Source organism: Amaranthus tricolor, chromosome 9, assembly GCF_026212465.1.
Source record: "Amaranthus tricolor cultivar Red isolate AtriRed21 chromosome 9, ASM2621246v1, whole genome shotgun sequence".
NCBI classification, from domain to species: Eukaryota; Viridiplantae; Streptophyta; class Magnoliopsida; order Caryophyllales; family Amaranthaceae; genus Amaranthus; species Amaranthus tricolor.
In genome coordinates this window covers 26,929,931-26,951,017 of record NC_080055.1, presented here as the reverse complement: position 1 = coordinate 26,951,017, position 21,087 = coordinate 26,929,931, and the positions used below count along the sequence as shown (strand labels likewise).

At 31.9% G+C, this 21,087-nt stretch overlaps 2 protein-coding genes across 2 annotated transcripts; both read left to right on the top strand.

The window, feature by feature from the left end:
- The first annotated feature begins 2,339 nt into the window (after positions 1-2,339).
- Positions 2,340-7,638, top strand: LOC130823866 (probable disease resistance protein At1g58602). The gene is made up of 3 exons (XM_057688680.1): positions 2,340-3,133; positions 4,932-5,346; positions 5,781-7,638. Exons 1-3 carry the CDS (start codon positions 2,483-2,485, stop codon positions 7,481-7,483), a joined length of 2,769 nt encoding a protein of 922 aa, XP_057544663.1. The 5' UTR covers positions 2,340-2,482; the 3' UTR covers positions 7,484-7,638.
- Positions 7,639-10,640: 3,002 nt separating this feature from the next.
- On the top strand, positions 10,641-15,856 carry LOC130823867 (uncharacterized). Its single transcript, XM_057688681.1, has 4 exons — positions 10,641-10,961; positions 12,063-12,185; positions 14,524-14,643; positions 14,840-15,856. The coding sequence occupies exons 1-4, from the start codon at positions 10,925-10,927 to the stop codon at positions 14,911-14,913; spliced, it is 354 nt and encodes a 117-aa protein (XP_057544664.1). The 5' UTR covers positions 10,641-10,924; the 3' UTR covers positions 14,914-15,856.
- Positions 15,857-21,087: the final 5,231 nt, after the last annotated feature.

Sequence of the window (21,087 nt, the reverse complement as noted above, 5' to 3'; positions counted from 1 at the left end):
AAAACAATGAACAAAATTGGGGTAAATTTTTTTTCTCTTGTTTGTTATTAGTTATAGTGAACAAAGACCTTAGGTTCGGACACGAAGACGCTTAGTTTAGAAATTAAAATTTTCCAAAGTTTATTTTGAGAATTTTTTAAAATAAAGTTATATTCAATTTTACATTGTTTGAAACTCATCGAATATGAGTTTGATTTAGGACATGGACCTAATAAAAACGAGTCTGAATCCAAGTCTTATTAAATCCGATCCATGTTCATTCCTAATTTCATTCTTAGTGTCTTATTTAATTTGACACATACATTTATTGTAATAGTTCATCAAACAAAATCGTTATGTAAATAGTGATGTTATTTTATTTTTTATTTATATAAAATGTACTAAATTTGAGTAAGATAGTTAAGGTCAAAAGTAAATTATACTAATTGTCTTTAATAAGTACTCCAGCTGTTTACCTCTAAAGACAAATTGTTGTCTTATGTGGGATGAAAGTTTGGCTTGTAATTTTATTTTTTATTAATAAACCAGAATAAATTTAATTTGATATTCTTTATAATCTAAATTGGAACCACATTTAGTTGCATTCACTTCAAATCAAATCAAATTAATTTTTTTTTTCTTTTCAAATCAAAATTCAAACTAAAATTCAAATCTAAATTGCAAATTGAATTATATAACAAAAATATTAATAATCATAGTAACAAAAGTGATGTACATACTAAACATGAATAATTTAATACTCTCACCTACTCACCCATGTGTTCTATTTGATTTTTCACCATTTTTTTAGTGGTCAAATAGAACCACATGTAAAAGAGAAAAGTATAGTATTTTAAAATTTTAAAAGGGGTAAAGTAGGGTTAGTAGGTGTAAAGGTGTAAAAAGGTTAAGTTTAGTAATGATAAATTAATAAAATTAACATACTCAAATTAAAAATAATACACTTAAGATGACTTAATCAAATAAGAAAATGCGACACCTAAGATAAATAAAAGCGACAGAGCGAGTAAAGGTTTAGTATAGTTGTAATAGCACTTCAGTTTTGTGCCAGCACGCTTCCTATAGACTTCACATTTCCACGTTGGGTTGTAATGGTTTACTCAACTAGTATATGATCCAAGAAAATTTGAAATGAATAAGATAAATTATCAACAAAATGAATAAAATAAGATAAGTTTCAACTTATTTTCAAAAGTAAGCGTGTAATTTTCAAATCTACGGTTTGGAACTGTTCGCAGTTAGTAACTGCGAAACAGGTCAAAAACAAACAAACTAGTTGTTCCCAGTTAGTAACTGGGAATAGCTTTGACTTTGTTTTTTGACCTAATTGCGAACACCTACTTCACTTTTTTTTGACCTGTGCGCATTTGTAGAGCATGCAATTCGCAGTTGCGAACAGGTAAAAAAAAGTCAAAGTTGTTCACAGTTAGTAACTGGGAACAACTTGTTTGTTTTTTTTGACTTGTTCGCAGTTACTAACTGTGAACAGCCCAAACTACAGGTTTGAAAATTGCACGCTTAATTTTGAAAATAAGTTGAAACTTATCTTATTTCGTTCATTTTGTTAATTTGTCTTAATCATTTCAAATTTTCGCTAATTAAGGGGAAAGAATAGTATGGAGTGTGTAATATGTTTAAAAAAATAATTTAACTCTTTGTCTCTTTGCATCGAAAAACAAAAAGAAAAATTCTTTATGGTAACACTTTAGTTTCGAAATTTCTGGATGATAGACAAAGTTTTTTTTTTAATCCTTATGGTAAACTTCCAGTTTCGAATTGGTTTGAACAATAGCTTTATTTATAACACTCCGTTCTTTAAAGTTGCCCCTATAAAGAATATTTATGGGAATTAAGAAAAATGAAATCTTTTAGATGGTGTATATTATTTTATTAAATTTTAAATTAAATGGAGGAAAAATGAGGATCATAAGCATTAAAAATATTAAAAATAAAGTTATGGAAAATATGAGGACTACAGCTATTAAAAAATATTATAATAAAGTTAATGAAAAACATGTAAGGATCATAAGCATTATAAAAATGTCAAATTAAAGTTAATGGAAAATATGTGAAAACCATAAGCATTATTATAGTATTAAAATAATGATGAACAAGGTTAATTATATTCAAAAGATATAAATAAAAAGATTTTAATTGAAAACAATAAATAAAATAACCTAAAATATGAAATAAAAACAAATTTAAAATGAATGGAGGGAATATACCATAGAGAATTTCCCAAACAAATAAAGAGCTTCGATCAACAAACTAGTATTGACTATTGAGATATAATGTAAAGAACTACTATAAAGCCATGATTGAATATTATTTTATGGACAGTGGACTATGGAGTAGTATTTGTCTCTATTATAAAGCTATGTTCTAGTTCTAGTATTGAAATCCTCAAAAGTCAACATCAAAAACTCACAAAATGTATGAATCTAAGAACTAACTGTTCACAAAATCAATGAATTAGAGCACAATGACAAGTTCATCAATCGAATCAGCAGCTCAATGGCTGGGAAAGCTACTAGTTCAAGAGGTACAATACTTAGCAGCAGTTCGAGATAAAGTTGAAGATCTTCAAAGTGAGCTAGAATGGATGCAGTGTTTCCTATGGGATGCTGATGAAAAACAGAACAAAAACGCTTTACTTCGTAAATGGGTATTTGAAATTAAAGAATCAGCACTTGAAGCTGAAGATCTAATAGAGCTTTATATATTAGGCATAGCTCGGAAAAGAGAAAACAATGGGTTTTGGATTTGGGATGATGTTAAATGGTTAGCTTGTTGTTGGATGGAAGCTATGAAACTTCACTATATTGGCTCAGATATTGATGCCTTGACTGCTAAGATCTGTAAGATGTCTTCAAGATTGCAGACATATGGTGTGAAAAGCTCGTATGATAAGTACTCTTCTCGTGCTGTTTTGGACAAGAAAATGATAGCTGAGCAAAGGAGGACTTACTCTCATATTTGTGATAGAGATGTTGTTGGACTTGAAGAATCGATTGCGGATTTAGCTGATCGGTTAAAAGAAAATGGTAAACATGGGATTGTAGCTCTTCATGGAATGGGTGGGATCGGAAAAACTACTCTTGCACGGGAGGTTTTTCATTATACTCCTTTGAAGGTTAACTTACTCTTCTTAGTTGTAATCTGTGTTAAACCTCTACATATTTTAACTTTTTGGTTGGGTTGATTTTTTATATGGTTTTTATAAGCCATCGTGTCAAATTGTCAGATAGGCCTACAAATCAGATTGAGTTGGGTTCCGTTTTGGGTCACATATATAAACAAGTCAGAAACCTCTTTACCCAAACCTAACCCATTTAGTTATTCAACCCGTCTTGTATGAGACCGTCTTATCATGAGACGAGCCCATATAATTTTCCCATTTCTTTAATTGATTACTTTTAAATCGTAAGTGATCGTTTTAAGGTTATAAGTAATCACTCTAAGACTATAAAAAAGTGATTATTTTAAGATTGTAAGTGATCACTTTAACGTTATAAGTGATCATTTTAAGATATAAAGTGTATACTGGACCAACCCAATAAAGATGGTCTCACCATGAGACCGTCTCATTTAAGAATTAGTGATAGTTATTTCGGTCAAAAATCACAACCCTAACCTAATCTAGAGCAGGTCAACCTGATTTCGACCCACTAACCCGTTTAGAATTTTTTGTTTTCATTTTAGATTTTTAACATTGACTACTTCTTATTTTTAAAGTCTCTTATTAAACTTTTCATTTATGAGCTGTTGATTTTGTATTTACAATAAATTATAAGAAAATATTAAATGAATTAAGTTCATATATGTTTATCGATTCAACTTGAAATTAACTTGTTTAATTAAATGGGTTATACAATTTTGTTTCAGGTTTGAAATTTTGACCTTAACCTAGTCCATTAATAAAAAGATCAGGTCGGGTCGACTCATTTAATTAATTGGGTCAAAAGTCTCAACCTAAACCTATTTATTTCGAATTAGGTTCAAGTCGAGTTAACAGGTCGAGTCAACTTTTGACATGCCTAGTCACGAATTTGAATCTCATCCACCCCTCCTATTAAGTTTAATATTTAGCGCTAGATATGGGAGGACTACTACCTAAACCTATGTGGCATCCACGCATCTAGCTTAAAAGGTTCTAGTGAGCCTTCGTTCACCCTATAAGCTAAATGTCCAACACATGATAGATCAATCACAACTACTACCTTAATTGGGTTGAGTCGGTTCCTCGAAAAAAACTTATCGGGTAATGTGTGCGCTACTCTTACCAGTTGTTCGTGGTAGCTTTCAGTACTGCTGCGTTAAACCTCCGGAAGCAAATTGATCAATCACAACTACTACCTTAATTGGGACGTAATTTGTTTTCTGCGCAGTGGTCTCATGTTGTAGTGATATATTTAGCGGTATTGTGGCACACTTACGGCCCATTTGGTAACCGCCCATAAATAATTGTAATAAGAATGATTTCTAGCATAAGTTTTCATGAGATATACTATGTCATATCTATAGCGATGAAAGTTCCATCCACAATCAAGTGTTTTCCTTCATAATTTCTTATTACCATCTAATACCACCTTTTAAATGACAATAGATGGGAATAAATTTTTGAAGAAATAAAGATGAATGGTGAAAGACAAGTACGATCATGAACTTTGTCGAGTGTTTTCTAGCATATTTAGCCTAAATTCTCATTTATCATTACCAAATTTTGATACTAATAACTAAACGTGTTGTTAAAATATTACATGCTCTCCCTTATAATATAGGAGTAAGAGATGATATGAAGGCAGCAAAAGAAAGAAAGAAAACATGATGTTTGGTTTAGAAACTGGGTTATTGACTTATTGAATTAAGTTCTTTCTTTTGAGCCTCCATTGTATTCACATCCCACTCATGTCTTTTGTTAAAATATTTAGGATATTTTCGATGGTTTTGCTTGGGCATATATATCTCAACAGCTTCAACTAGGACCTGTTTGTAGGGAGATTTTGCTACAATTAATACCAGAAAAGAATAAAGAAGAGAGAAAATTGATTGAAGGATTACAAGATTCACAACTACCAGGCAAGCTTTGTGATATGTTAAAACAAAAGAAATATCTAGTTGTTCTTGATGATGTTTGGTTTAGCAGAGATTGGAAATGTTTAGAACCTGCTTTCCCAGTTGGTGACACTTCTAATGGTAGCAAATTGTTGGTTACAACGCGGAATCCTCAAATATTTTCTGGTCTATCAGATGATTTGGTTTCATATCATCAAGTTCATGTTCTTGATCGAGACAAGAGTTGGAAGCTGTTGCAGAACAAGTCCAATTTCGAGAAAGAAAAAGCAGGTTTGTCTCTAATCTAGAAGTAACGGACTATAATATAATCATTATACATTGGTCTCACCTATGAGTCTATGACTATGAACTTTTTACAAGGTGTGTTTTGCAAGATAAATGGGTGGTTTAAGAACAAGCAAAAGACTGAAAAAAAGTATATAGATCGCAAGTTTCTGTAGTTGTTTTTGTGTTTTGCACTCATGAAAGTAAGAAAAATTTTGAGAATGAATTGTCTAGAAAATTAATGGCCAATGCCTTTTATTTATAGAAAAAGATGGCATCAATTCATCACATTGTTAAAGTCAACCTCGCGACACTGTCTAAAGGTGTGTTTGGAGTGAATCAACACACCAATATAGAGAGGTGTCATATGCTAAGGTCCACTTAAGCTTATATAAACTAATACTATTCAACATAAACCTGACCTTTTTGTGTGTTTGTAGACCCTATAATGGTGGAGCTTGGTAACAAGATGCTTGATCATTGTAATGGTCATCCTTTGGCTATTGTTATCCTAGGAGGAGTTTTAGCAACAAAGAAATCAGTGGAAGAATGGCAATACATCTCTGATACTCTCCCTTCTCATCTACAAGGGGATGAATCATATAGTGGAGTGTACGAAGTATTAGCCATGAGCTACTATGAACTACCATATACTATAAAACCTTGTTTTCTTCATCTTGGTAACTTTCCTGAAGATTATGAAATTCCTGTCCAAAGATTATATCATCTATGGATAGCTGAAGGAATTGTGACGTCAACTCAAGATAAAGTTGCAGCAAACAGATCATTGGATGACATTTCTGATGTTTGCTTAAACGAGTTGGTACACAAAGGAATGATTCAAATGGGGAGCATCGATTCAGATGGAAAGATTTGTACATGTCGAATTCATGACCTTATGCGGGATAAATGTCTAGATATCAACAATGAAGAAAATTTCCTACAAATATTTGATTATCGTTCTTGTAATAGGGAAGATCAACAACATCAAGCTTTCATAAATGCACCACATGACAAGCTTCGTCGCATGACTTTGTACTTTGATGAGAGAATATCTTTACCCCTTCCAATTATGACTCCGAGAAAGGTGTCATCTCTTCGATCACTCGTGTTCTTTCCATCAGATGATAGCAATGAAGAAGATTGTCGATGGATAATAGCTATATGCAAAGGATCTCCACTTCTTCGCATCTTAGACTTTGAGGGTGTTCGATTGCAAGGGAGTCTTCCTAAAGAGGTTGGATACTTAATTTATTTAAGGTATCTGAGTTTAAAAGGTACTTGCATCACGAAATTACCAACTTCAATAGGTAACTTAAGGTCCTTAATGATCCTTGATTTACGAGTGAATGATGTAAACATCATGTTACCTAATCAATTATGGAAGATGAAATCTTTGAGGCATTTGTATTTCCCATCTAGGATATTGTCTCAAGAAAATGTTCATCAGCAAGGATATACAATCGAGGAGGATAATATGTTAAAGTTAGACCAATTGGGGTATCTAGAGAAGCTTGAAGATGTAGACTTGGATAGGGTGGATGTGAATGGATTAGTAGAACTAAGAAGCATGAGAAAACTTTCAGCTAGTTGTGTTTCTAAGAAAGAAAGCTTGGTTCCTTTTCTAAAATCCACTAGCATAAAGAGCTTATCACTAAAAGTCCATGCTGATATAATAAATCAAGATCATATGATCTTATCAACTTGTGCTTCCTTGAAGGTTTTACATATAGACGCCGAAAGATACCCACGAACTTATTTACCAATGACCTTGGACATTTTTCCGCAAAATTTGGTGGAGTTGGGGTTTTGGTATTGTAAATTCTCGGAAGATCCAATGCCAATTCTTGAAAAGCTTCCCAAGCTGAGAAACCTTCAATTGCATATATGCTATGATAAAAGTAAGTTAGCTTGCTCCAATAAAGGCTTTCCTGAGCTTACTTATTTGGCTCTTGATGGCTTATTCTCTACAAATGAGTGGACAGTTGAAAAGGGAGGGCTTCCAAAGTTAAAGAATGTTGAGATTTATAACTGTCCTCTTACAAAGCTTCCTGATGTTCTGCCATCACATATTTCCATTGTGTGCTGTCCTTGCATAAGTGGAATCAAAAGACATGGGTCTTGTCATTACTTCAAAGCTTGATGGCTAATAAAGCTATTTTATATTTATTTGTTGCTGTTTTCAAAATTGTATCTCTTTGTGTAAGTACCTTATTTCTTTTCTTAGTAGCTAATTGCATGGTGTGATCAATAATTTCAATTGATGATATTGATATAAAAGACTCTTCTTGGTTTTAAGTTGCTTTACTTCAAGTTTTATATGTGTACAGTTCCTTTGATCAAATAAAGAAATTGATGAGCAAAGCTTAAGAAATAAGAGCATTGGCTTGGCAGACAAAGGAACAGATCGTCGTCGGTCTTAGGCAACGACTCTTCATATTACAAACTTCATTTTCTATTACTTAATCTTGTATCTTTATTAAAATTAAGAAATGTAATCAAAGACTTTAAGGAACTTACCTTTGCATATACTTAAAAGAGAATCAATTCGGACACTAATCAGTTTTGATTCCACGCCCCACAGTATAAAATTTGCCTCGAAAAGAAATTAAACTGTATCCCAGCCCTGATTCTTACCCGATCGTACTACCTGGAATTCACGCATCGAGGCTATGATTCTTATACATACTTTTTATATATTAATATATGCATGAAATCCTATTTTAAGTGTAAAGAAATATGTTTCTTGAAATTTTGGTTAATGCATCTAAATTCCTATAATTATATGGGTGGTCAAAACGGAAATTGCGAACAATGCTTGCGCAAATACTCAATGGTGATGATGAATTGTGTTGGTTACGGCCCTATAGGTTCACAAAAGGATAAACACTCAACTAAGGAAGCCAAATTATTATATGAGACAATGTTAATGTTGACGTATTTATACATGGGTTAAATAGTTCATCTCATACATATTATGGAAATATATGCCTTTTGTTTGAGATTGTCTTATCGAAAGATAATCTCTCACAAAAATAGCTCAATAACGAATTTGTTAGTATTGAATATTTCAAACAAGGAGAAGTTTGAATTGAAAATTTGGGATATTTAACAAGATCGTAGAAAGATAATGAAAAATTTAGATGAGATACCTAATAAGGTAATTTGGTTCTTGTGATGCGGTCCTAATAAGGACCACCATGAGATTTGCATATTATACCTTTGACGATTTAGGTCGGAGATTGCCTTAAAATTAGCTCTCTCGTGTGTATTTCTCCAAACAGATAACTGAAGCGATCCGTATTGGTCGAACAATGATTCAGTCGAGTGATGGTTGGGAATAAGGATGAGTTATAATACTTAGGTTGAAATATAAAAGAGTGGGAACTAAACCTAGAGCATATGGATGTTAGATTGGTTTTGTTATTATACTCTTGGTTAGTTGTGCATTTAACTACTGTCTCTGATGTGTATCTTGTTGCATGGAGTGGGAAGCACTGCATGGCACAATGGATATTTTATTCACGTTTAGAACCATTACAATTATTTCTCTAAGTTCCTTTAGGTTTAGATTTTAAACATAGTTTGTTGAGGCCTTAATGGTTCTCAAGTGTTGTGAATGGTGTGACTTGAGTGCACATTTGATGTGTGCATTCATGTAGTGACTCTTGGGATGGAATCCCATAAGTTTGTCATGAATGGGTGTATTAAGTTGAGTCTTGATGATTGTGATTTATGATGGTGATTAAAAGTATGGATTGATGAGGTAATGAAGTATGAGTTATTCATGGGAGTTTTGGGACTTAATGAAGAAGTGCAAAGGTTTAACTCTTGATGCTCCTAGGATGCTGTTTTTTGACTCTTCATATACTTGGGGATGTTTCATTATCCTTTATTCATAGTTTTAATGTACTTAATGTTACTTAGTGAGATCTCTCCTATAAATAGAGAGCTCTCATTCACATTGTAATCAATCCACAAATACACTCAAGCCAAACACTAGCCTATATCTCTTCTCTATTGTAATTCTCCATATTTGAGAGTTCTTTGAACTCCTTTTGATAATATAAGAGATACTACACACCGGAGGACGTAGCCTTAGTTGGGTGAACCTCGTTAAATCTTTGTGTCGTTTTATTGCTTTATTTTCTCCTATAAACATCGATATCATTGATAGCGTAATTTGTTTGTCACTAAAACTTCATACACTCGATCTTGGCAATATTGGAGTTTGAAACACATCGTTCGAACTCTAATACATCGTCGTTTTTTCATCAAGAATTAATAACAACTTAATTGGCCTTGAACTTCCATTTTTCGCTTCTAGTTTAGTAATTGGTAGTTAGTTATATCTCTATCAACTAACGTGACTCGAATGAAACGATTCGATATATAATACTAATAGTTTAACTTTCCACATAACGGTCTGTGATGACACTTGGATCTTATATTAAGAACGTAGTTGACCTTCAACTTTCAGTTTTAGCTACTAGTTTAGCGATTGTTCGTTAGTTATGTCTATATCAACGCAGCGTGACCCTAAAATGGTGGAACAATTTGATATATAGCATGAATAGTTTAAGTTTTCACATAACGGTCTGTGATGACACTTGGATCTTATATTTGTATGTAAGTATCTTGGTCGGTTTTAACCGGACTATTACATGTATACGTTATTTTCGTAGTGGTGTTTTTATGGTTTGTAATTTTTAGATTATTTTGGTCTTTTTTAAACTCAAGCGTTTACTTTAGAATCACAATCCATGCTTATATGTCGACAAGAAAGCTATGCGAAGAATTTTTTCGCCGTGGCTTTTGTGAGACGGATAGTGTTATAATTATATACATCGTTTTATCATGATTTAACACCTCGGTTTTCAAGTCAGTGAAATTATAACTCACATTTTAAAAGTCATAGATTATTCATAAGGTCTATTAGATTTGTTGTAGTATCTTTTTATTTATTTTATTATATACAGTAACACTGGAATTTCCTCCCATCCTTTTCGATTTTGTTTCATATGGAGCGGGGTGGGTGGATATAGGGCAAATAAGATTTCATACCCACTACATACCTGCTACCTATCCACTAATCATGACAGATATATTCATAATGGATATAAACTTTTATATCCATATCCACTCACTACCTATTAAATTCATACTGATATCCGCTCTAAATAAAACAAATACGATACCAAATCCGTATAAATCCGCTCTAAATAAAACAAATACGATACCAAATCCGTATAAACTTACATGTATGTGTCCCTATACTCAAACTCATCCAAGATTCTAAATTGTTGACTAAAAGTGGAAAGAAGAGTCTCTTCCCGTTTACCGGGTGTCCTACACGGCTACACTGCTACACAGCCCTCCTAACAAATATAATGGAAATTCAATACCCACAGCCACATTCTCACAGAAAAGCAATTCAGCGATGAACGATCCATCTCTATTTTCTTCAGAAAATAAAATACAGTTCTTAAAATTGATATTTTTTGGATTTATTCTTTGATTGGATTGCGATTGCGATTGCGAATATCTGTAGAGTTATATTTGGGTTCTTTGCAATTCTTCCGCCATGGGCTGTTTTTCCTCTCGCCCCCTAGCTGCTTCTGGTGAGCTTTGACTTTTTTTCTTACGAATCAATTAACTGTCTTTTTTTTTTTTTTTTTTTTTTTTTTTTTTTTTCTAAGAATTCGATTTTAATCCTGCATTTTTTAGTATGATAAGTTGAAAGTGTGTTTGTAATTTTGTTGATTATTGAGATTCTTGTGAACCCTATATTGTTGGAATTAAGGCTTTGGAACTGTTACTGTGATTGAGATACTTGTGAAGTAATTTTGTTAGTATTGAACTGACTTCGATGTTGAAAATTGAATTCATTATGTGTGACTGTTCATCTTTCTGATTAAACAGATTTAGTAACATTTTTCTTTCTGAATTATTGCATCTGCGGTGACCTGATCGAAGTAATTTTGATTCTTAAGTTGGTTTTAAGAATTTTTCATGGTTAGTATGCCTCATATAGTTTTGCTTTGCTTTTTTCATCGAATGTTAGGTAAGTCATTGGTTTTTGTTTGGTTATTACTATAATTGTTTGGATGTATATTGTTTGAGTAGATAGTTACAATTGTTTGTTGAGTAATTAAGTGCTTGAGAATTTGCATTGTTGTGTTATGTTTAATTTTTCTATATCGTTAAGTAGATAGTTGCAATTGTTGGTGAAATAGTTAGAGTTCCTCAGATTAGATTGTTTGTGTCAAACGATTTTGGCTTTGGTACTTGAGGTGTGATGTGAGCTGAAGACAGTAACATAGGATGTAAGTGTTAAAACTTAAACAAGCTCAATCTGCCAGAGAAGGATCTGGCAATGATTTAAGCATTTATGCACTGTATCAAGTGATTTAGGTGAATCCAATCATAATGAGTTAATATTTTAGGAAAAAATAAATGTGTTTGTTTACATGACTATAATTTTCGGATGGCGGATTAACATTTGGAGTATCTTGAAGAGGGATCATCAATTTTTAATTGCTAGAGTACTTCTCCTCACCTCCTTTGCCAGACAGTCAGCTGCATTGTTTGCACTTCTAGTCAAGTATGATATTTGTATACCTCTCTGCAAGCGAAGGAGATCCCTACAAGATTGAATGTATTGTGGTACTTGGCTTCTAATGCCATTTAGCATTGTTGTGTTTCTGTTTATATCTGAGCAGATGGCTCTAAAAGGATTCGAAAACCAAAGCAATGGAAGCATACTGAAGCAATCACCAGGGCACAACTGAACAAGATGCGTGAGGAATTCTGGGACACTGCACCTCATTATGGTGGCAGGCAAGGTAGTTGTTTGTCATACTTGCAATGCTCTGGATTGATACTTTATATCGATTGTGTTTATAGGTCTAATTTCTTTCAGGAAGTCCCTGCTGCTTATATCTGAAATTGTAGCAAGGTTGTTTGATGTCTGATGTCTCCTTTCATTTTTACACAATTTGGCATCACTGCTGCCTAGTTTTGGCCTTCTAGTATAATATTTTATTTTGCATTGACAAGTGGACATTGGGTCTCTAGAACATACAAATATGTGAGATACCCCCTTCTTTGAGTTTCTGTTTGCTAGATTCACTGAGCTTGAGATTACATATTATGAGAGCTTGTTATTTTTTTTTTCTGTTGATGATGTATGTTCTTTATTAGTTTCTTCAAGGTCATGTTTTAGTTAGAGACTAACTAACAAAGGTTGAGTAAGTGAGATAGAGATGAGGGAAACTTTATAAAATATAATTACACAACAATGAACAACACTATAGTCTTTGCAGAAATACAGGGTAAGGTTTGCCCTTATTGCACCCCTGTGTGTTGAGATCCTTTCCCGGATCCTTGCTTTGCTTGGATGCTTTGTACACCAAGCTTCCCTATAACAACGTGCAACACTAGAGGGCATTAAAAAATAAGCTGCTTATCTCAGGGTAATTGAATGCAATGTAAAATTTTCCCTTCTTTGAAAAACCTCCAATGGACTAATAAACATTACCTTTTAGGAGAGAGACTACCGTGAGAGGAAGAAAAATTATTTCGAAGAGGCCTTGAAGGAGATGAGTAGGTTCAGCTAGAAGAAGCTCTTGATGGGTTTATGGTTCTTGCAGATTGATCTTAAATGAGAATTTGACAAAAAGCCAATAGTTAGATGCTTGGGATGGTTTATACTGGGAATCAACATGTTAAAGATTTCTTTCTATCTAAAAAAGTATTGAGGAGCTTCGCAGGTACCAGAAGGTGCGATTAAGTCCATGAACGGTATTAGATTGCTTTGTGTGTTTGAAGACCACAAAACTTCACTAGTGTGTTTCTTGTTCATTTTCTAATGAACTAAAGCTGAAGGAAAAGAGGAAATCAATACACCTGTTGAGGTGGATAGTAGAATATGCTAGATAATGTCAGAAGTGAGCTCTATTCTTCCTATTCTTTCTCTTTTCAGGTGCTGAAGTTGTCAAATCCAAAAAGATAAAGCAAATTTTTAGTAAATGTGTGGTAGGGGAAAACATGAGAGAAATTTTCTTCATGTTTCATTTAAAAATGGCATGCCAGTAGGTAAAACTTCATTGTAAAGCTTACTGATGAGATAGTTGATATTTTAGTTCACCAACTTATTTAACTTTAAATGATCTTCTTTGAATTCTGTGCCTCTAAGCGTTTGATCTTTTCGTTGATCTGCATATTTGGTAAATCTACTCTCAATGTCAACTGTAGATCATTAACTAGATTTATATAACCGATATATTTGGTGTATAATGCTAATTTATTCCTGGATACGAGGGCAATGATACCAGCTCACTTAGGGCACTATAGTACAAGAGTTTGCTGATAGTCAGCAATCAGGGTTTGGGGAAAATAAGGCCAGCAAAACCCAAAAATAGGTGTTAGATTGAAGCTACCTACTGCATTTTATATTTTTGAACTTTTATATTTCTGGGAAATGCTGCCTACTGCATTTAATGTATGTGCTGTACTTTTGGTCAATATAGAGACATTTGCTTTAGTTCTCTATAGAAATCTGATTTAGCTGTTAATAAAATGGGATGTTCTGTAAGTTTGGCAATGGAGACATTTGCTTACATATTCGGAGATTTATATATTTTTGATGCAATAATCTTGGTAGGAAGAAGTGTGAAGGATGGACTTGACACATTCTACTGGCTGGCTATGAGAATATTCTCTATAGACTTTCATTTTCATGTTTTTGTAAAACAATTACTCTATATGTTATGTGGTAGTATTCTTTCCCTTTCTAATTTTAGCTTCATGCTCAGTTTGAGTTATGCTTTATGCTGATTTCTTGTAAACTTCTAGCTGCAATGGTTGCCTGTTTAATGTTTATGGTCTGTCGCTAGGCCATGTCGTTCATGACATGTAGATCTCTTTCCATGCAGCATCCTATTTCCCCATTTTTTTCTCCATTGAATCTGTGTAGGCAAGATTAATGGTCTATTTGTGTGTAGGGGAGGGGTTCAATTAATCAAATAACAAGTGTTTACCAGTATGATTTTTGAATAACTAACTGTTGGAGATGAAATCCTCAGCAGTCTGTTATCATGGCTTGTAATTGGTGGATATACAAACTTTCTGATGCCGGAGCATCCCAAATTAAGATAACTGACATAAAACTTCTATTATCAGAAATCTGGGATGCACTTCGTGCTGCAGCTGAAGGTGAACTGAACATGGCACAAACTATCATCGAGAGTGCTGGAATAATTGTGCAGAACCCTGACTTGACTGTTTGCTACGATGAGAGAGGTGATGACTGTTCAACTATACCTTACACCGTCCCTTTGAATTTGCTACTTTTATGTGAAAGTTTGACCACAATGTAGCAAATTTCAAGGGGCACAGGAGTATTTACGTTGTCAATCAGCAATTCATTAATCTTATGTTATACGGTAATAAAAATCTTTCACAACTTACAGTCAAAGATTTGAATTGCTTTTTGCAGGTGCAAAATATGAACTCCCTAACTATGTTCTAAGCGAGCCAACCAACTTGGTCCGAGACAACAATGATTCTTGAGAAACTGCAAGTTAAAGTCGACAAAGCTGTAAATCCATGTAAAGCAAATTCTATATTGGTTTTTATCCGCAGAGATTCCTCTACCATTTTTTCTGCCGTATATCCTTTTGGAAATCGGCTCATTGCGCTCAACCCAATTGCCGAGAGGTGGTTTTTTAGTTACTTCTGGAGAAGCATGTGGCGCTATGCTATACTTCTGTTGTTTGGTGTTACTTGTGCTAGAGTTTACGAAACCGATTGCCGGATTCAAGCAGCTTAACATACTAATTGCTCTTAGTATGTTCGCAATTCCCACAAGATGTAGTTGCTCCCAAGTATTTATTTACAGCAGCTGGTATTTTAGATATAAGTTGTGTAGAGGTAAAAGTCACAGTACATTTTGATCATCCGCTTGGCTTGTTTTATCAGTTTCTTTGCGTATTACTTCATTTTCTTTCTGTCTGTTATGGACAAAGAGCACGTTTAGTTGGTTAGCATAGAAAGTAGGCTTTGTTCAAGTCCTCAAGACGTGCGACAGTTCAAGTTGTTGCCCGAATATTTGGCCTTTGAACTTTGAATGAATTAGATGCTACCTTCATTGAGTGTAGTTTTTGTTGGAAAATGAAGTGTACCAAAAACCATTGAGACATATGAAGTAGTCCTCTTTCGAATTCGTACGATATAGTACCAATTCCGGAGTCTTTAAATTTAGCTCGTTATAGACTAAAAGGATCTAAATGTGTGGTTCATGCTAAAATGTACAAACTCATGTTTTTATTGTTATAAGATTAAAACTCGTAGAATGATCCTTATAAATGTTTTTTTGGATTACAATGATACACCGAGAAAAGGAAAGAGCTAAGTGAGAATCGATCATAAAATCTTGCCTAAGGAAAATAGTATGTATTTCAATAGAAATAAAATTTGATTCTCAATCATTATAAATACTTAAAAATACGAAAATAGAACTATTAGGAAAATGATTGGATGAGACTTTCTTTCATTTCGATGGCAATTACAAAAATTAAACAAAGTAAAATGATTTAAAAGAAAAACATGTTGAATTTGAAGTCTCAAAATTAAGATTTTTGTCTTTGGATCAATTGTTTGGAACATATGTTTTATCTCTAATTAATAGTTCGACATATATAGGAATTCATCTCATAATCTTGTGCTAGTTTTACCATTCCTAATTGCAATTGGATTTTTATTTTATTTTACGCAAATGTACTGTTTGATATTCCGTCATAAATGGTTGTAATATAGCTAATTTTAGTGAAATGAGCTATGTAATTAGGTCGTAATTCGTAAATGAATCTTTTATTTTTAAATATGTGTTTTTTTATCAATTATTTATTATCGTCTAATATCACTATCTTAAGTAGTAACACAAACTATTCTTTAAAAAAGGTCTCATTGTGACACAATGTTAACTTCTTATAATATTCTATCATTTAATATCATTTCAATTTGTTTGTTACACTTTGACCAAAACTTTTAAAGTTTTGGTCAAAGTGTAACAAACAAATTGAAACAGAAGTAATATAAAGTAGTAATTAGGCATTTACTAATTGCCTTTGCGTCAAATAAACTTTAGGTCTATGTTTTTTTTGTATTTATGGGGTAGGTTGAGGGAGGAAGTCAATGAAAATCAAACTCAACTGAAAAATATAGTATTTTCCGTCACTTCTAAAGTAAGATTGAGCTCTCAACTTTAGATCTGATTTAAAGTCACTTTGGATTTTAAAAAAAGGCAAAAAATCTTGCATGAGACGGTCTCTTTATGAGACACTCTTCATATATAGGCTAAATAGTTTAATTAATACAATTATTAGTAGATTTATGTTTTGAGGCGTCTCCTCAAAAAAAAAAAAAAAAAAGCACGAAAGACATTAAACATGTGGAACATATCCATGCATGTAGCCACTTAATGCCGCTCTACGAAACCTCGATGCCTCATTATTACCTAAATTCGTAGTAGCTTAGAGGACAGGCCGCAAAGTAAAAGTAGTTCAAAATCTCAAATCTAATTAAGCACCAAATCAAAGAGCCCCAAAAGAAATAAGCATAATTTATTGAGTTTAACAACACATAACCAAGATATTGTCTCTTCGGAACTAGACAAAAAAGAGCCTTTCCCTATGAATAAGAATCATTTCAAACACTTCTTTTAACCTAGTTTTGCCAAGACACTAATAAAAGTAGGGAATCATTTGGACTATTCATTAGCCACATCTCTCTTGTTTTGCACATTTTTCCTTTCAATAGCTTGGAAAAGCCTAACTTGATAAATATCCTCAAAAAAATAAATTTAATAATTCGATATTTATTAAACTTTGTAACTGAATTTGATTTGATTCGACTTCAAAACGAATTTAAAATTATATATAAATCAATTTGGACACAAGATCTCATTTTAAACGATCAGAAACACCTAACCTGAAATCGACCCGATGATCCAAATAAACACATATAAAATTAGACATGCAACTCATAAACTCTAACTCTATTTTGTGCGAGATTACTCCTTGGGGGATGACACATAAATTAAGAATATCGAGAAAGTCAATATCTTAGAGGGATATAGGTTTTAATATAAATAGAGAAATAAATTTTAAATTTTAATAGAGTATTATATGTTCGATCATATTAAAAAATTAGTAATGAAATCGGATTAAAATAATATATGATGCAAAATTTAGAAAATGGAGTATTTATGCATACATAGTATAAAATTCAATTGTTACTCCATGTGCAACTTACCTAAGCTTAGGTTAGCTCAACAAAACCAAGGTTCACCTTTTACTTTTAAGGTGGAAAATATTAGTGATAATTAACATAAGTGCCCATGCTTCACATAGCCTACTTGTTTGACTTATGATCAAAGTTCTTAACTTTAAGTTACCTCTTATCATCATTTCACTCATAATCCTTTTTTTTTTTTTTTTTTTTTGTCAAATAGCAATATGAAATGGGATAATACATTGACATGGTTATGTATTCTAATTCACATATTTCGATGCCAAACTAATTGAATTGGTATAATTGTCTGATATAATATAAAGTAATTATTTTAATCAAAATGTTAAAGTGATAAATTATAATTATAGATTTAATATAAATATTTAAGTTTATCATTTAGCTAGAGGAATATTTTCTATGTTTTTTGCACCTAGTGTAAAATTTTGTGAAATGAGAGATTGAATTGGAAAATGATCACATATAAATAAATGATTAAGACGATAAAGAAGGAGTTTAAGTTTATGGATGAGATTAAAAGAAGGAGAGTGAAACCATTGCTAAAAAATATAAAATCAGCAGAAGAAAATTAGAAATAAAAAGTAATACCAAATTAGAGGGACAATAGCAGTATGCAATATCACAAATTCAATTAGAATTTGAGACAATACTCTTTTTGCTTGAAACAAAACAATTTTGATTTCATTGGAAAATTTGAATAATAAATCAATTTTTTCTTTATGAACTGAAAATAAATTCATTTTTTGTTTTAAATAAATTCACCTATTAATTATAATTGTTGAAAATAAACCCACTTACTTTTTAAATTTCCTTTTTCAAACTTTATTTGTCTGTTAAATAATAAGTGAATTTACTTTCAACAATTATACGTAATAGGTGACTTCAGCTTACTTAACAAAAATTAATTTATTATTGACCATTTTGACGACCCTTGTCTTGTGAATTGCACTTGAGCATTTAGACATCCCTCATGTAGCATTATGAATTATGATCATACCAAGATCATTGCTGTTATGCATTATGCATATATACGAGAGAAGGAAAGACTATATGCATTATGGATGAATCATTGAATCTTGCTGTGATGTTACTCCAGGAATCGATTTCCTGCCTTCCCATATCTACTTGTCTAACTACTGCATTCCAATTATTCACAAATTTAAGTGACGTAGAATTAAATTATACTATCACAGTATAACTCAAACCTTTTTTAAACAGAATAAAATCGGTAAATTATCTGAGAATGATAAGGAATATTAATTTAACCTATAAATGGTGCAAATTAAAGTTTTATTACATGATAAGTGAAAGGAAAAACTTTTCACCAAGACCAACATAAAATCTTCAATTTATTCACCAGTGAATTCCTCTTTTGCCCCTTTGAGAAAACACCTAAATTTAAAGTTTCAAAATTATTTTTTAGTTGAAAAATAAGATAAAATACAAGTAAATTATAAAAAGAAGTGAGTAATATTTTTTGAATAAAAAGGAGGGATTAAAATGAAAATAAAAAATAAGTTTGTAAATGAGATTTAAAGAAATAAAGTGAGACCAGACCATTGCTAAAAAAGCAAAAGCAGACGAATTAAGTAAGACATTAAAATAGAAAGCGAAATATATTCACAAGGACATAAGAGTATTTTTTAATCATTCTAAGACTATAAAATGTAAGTACTTTGAAACTGCAAGTGATTACTTTAAAGACTTATAAGTAATTACTTTAAGACAATAAGTATACGCTGAGCCAGCCCAATAGAGATTGTCTCAATATAAGTGAATATAGTTGAAAATTCAAAAGTTACTATGAAGAATTAATCGATGCTTAGAATTAGAAATCAGTCCAATTTGTTACTCAAAGTCTTATTTCATTGCAAAAATTTTGATCCTTCAGTCCCATTAATTTTGTTATATTTTACTCGAAAACTCTTACATAAAGTTATGTAATGTAGCAATTTTAGTGGTAATGAGAATGATTTATTGTGTAAAATTTCATCAAAAGTTTTATGTCATTCCTATAGTGATGAAACTTTGATCACAATTTTTTTTTACAAATTTTCATTACCACCTAATACCACCTCCCCAATGGTAATGCTTTGGGATATATTTTATGAAGAAAATGAGATGATTAAAGTTGGACAAACGTGATCATCAAGATAGGCAAGCGAATTTTCAACAAAAATTACACTTATTTTCATTTTCAATACTACAATTTATTACCACCTATCAAACAGATGGTTAGAGTAATTGAGATGTATGGAGTATAAAATTATATTATTCCCACAAAGTAAGAGATGATAAAAAGAATGAGAAGCCTAAGGCTGTGGCCAGGTGGTGGTCACTATTTTTGCACAATAATCAGTATGAAATTGAAGGCTACAACACCTCTGTATAGTTTTTGTTTTGCCACTAAAACAAGTACGGACTACCCCCTCTTATTCATCAAATTTAGTTAGGGAAACTTGTCAAGTTTTTCAACCCAATGCTCTCTTTTGGTCCCCTCTTTCTTTCAACCACAAATTAATAAGTTCCAACTTGGAATTATTTCACCCTATAACTTATTTTCAAATATTGATTTTTTTTTTAAAAATAAATTCTTATACACAACAATGGTGAAAAAAAAAACGTAAAAGGATGATGAAAAAAAAAACAATATACACAAGCAATGGTAAAATGATCAAAATTTTAAACGAATAAAGCACACACCTCCCCTCAAAGTGACTATATTTTTTGTGATTTTATAATACACTAATGAAATCTCTCACGATTGTATCTTATTCACTAGAGTATACGACCTTTACCAATGAAGTCTCGTACGAATCCAAAAATAAGTTCATCTTGGGTTCAAATCACCTTATTACTCCATATTAAATCCTAAAATATTTCTAATTAATCACTGTAATTTGTAAATCATCACGAAAGACAAAATACATACCAATAAAGTAAACAAAATGAAAAAAGATAAATTAAAATCCTAAAAGCTCCAACCTATTAAATTCATGCACATAAGAGTGATTTGCCAATATTACAAATCACCATTATTTACTTAGACTTTCTCTATTAAACTCTAATCTTACTATTAGACTCTTATATAGTCCATAAAGTCAGTATGATAATATTCCTTAAAGAACATGACGTGTCTAACAATATCACAACACTTAAAAAAACGCTTTAGTAACTCATTGGCATAGTATTTTAATTCAAGACTTTTTTTTTTTTTTTTTTCTGATGATGAATCTGCCATGAGTATTATAACTCATACTTCATCCGCATCAAATTACTTGCACCTTTACAAGATAATACACTATTTATTTATCGTCCTTAATTTGTGATTAATTTTTTAATCTATAAGTTAAAACATAGTTGAGTAAAATTTTATTTGATTTATCTCAATACAAAAATTATTAATAAATTTTTATAATTTTTTATTATACATAA

Bases quoted from the DNA above. Each gene is read 5' to 3' on its own strand.
- LOC130823866 (XM_057688680.1), top strand. From the start codon at position 2,483: ATGACAAGTTCATCAATCGAATCAGCAGCTCAATGGCTGGGAAAGCTA. The intron at 3,134-4,931 runs GTTAACTTACTC...TAAAATATTTAG, and splicing joins TTCATTATACTCCTTTGAAG to GATATTTTCGATGGTTTTGC. The intron at 5,347-5,780 runs GTTTGTCTCTAA...GTGTGTTTGTAG, and splicing joins TTTCGAGAAAGAAAAAGCAG to ACCCTATAATGGTGGAGCTT.
- LOC130823867 (XM_057688681.1), top strand. From the start codon at position 10,925: ATGGGCTGTTTTTCCTCTCGCCCCCTAGCTGCTTCTG. The intron at 10,962-12,062 runs GTGAGCTTTGAC...ATATCTGAGCAG, and splicing joins TCGCCCCCTAGCTGCTTCTG to ATGGCTCTAAAAGGATTCGA. The intron at 14,644-14,839 runs GTGATGACTGTT...TGCTTTTTGCAG, and splicing joins TGTTTGCTACGATGAGAGAG to GTGCAAAATATGAACTCCCT.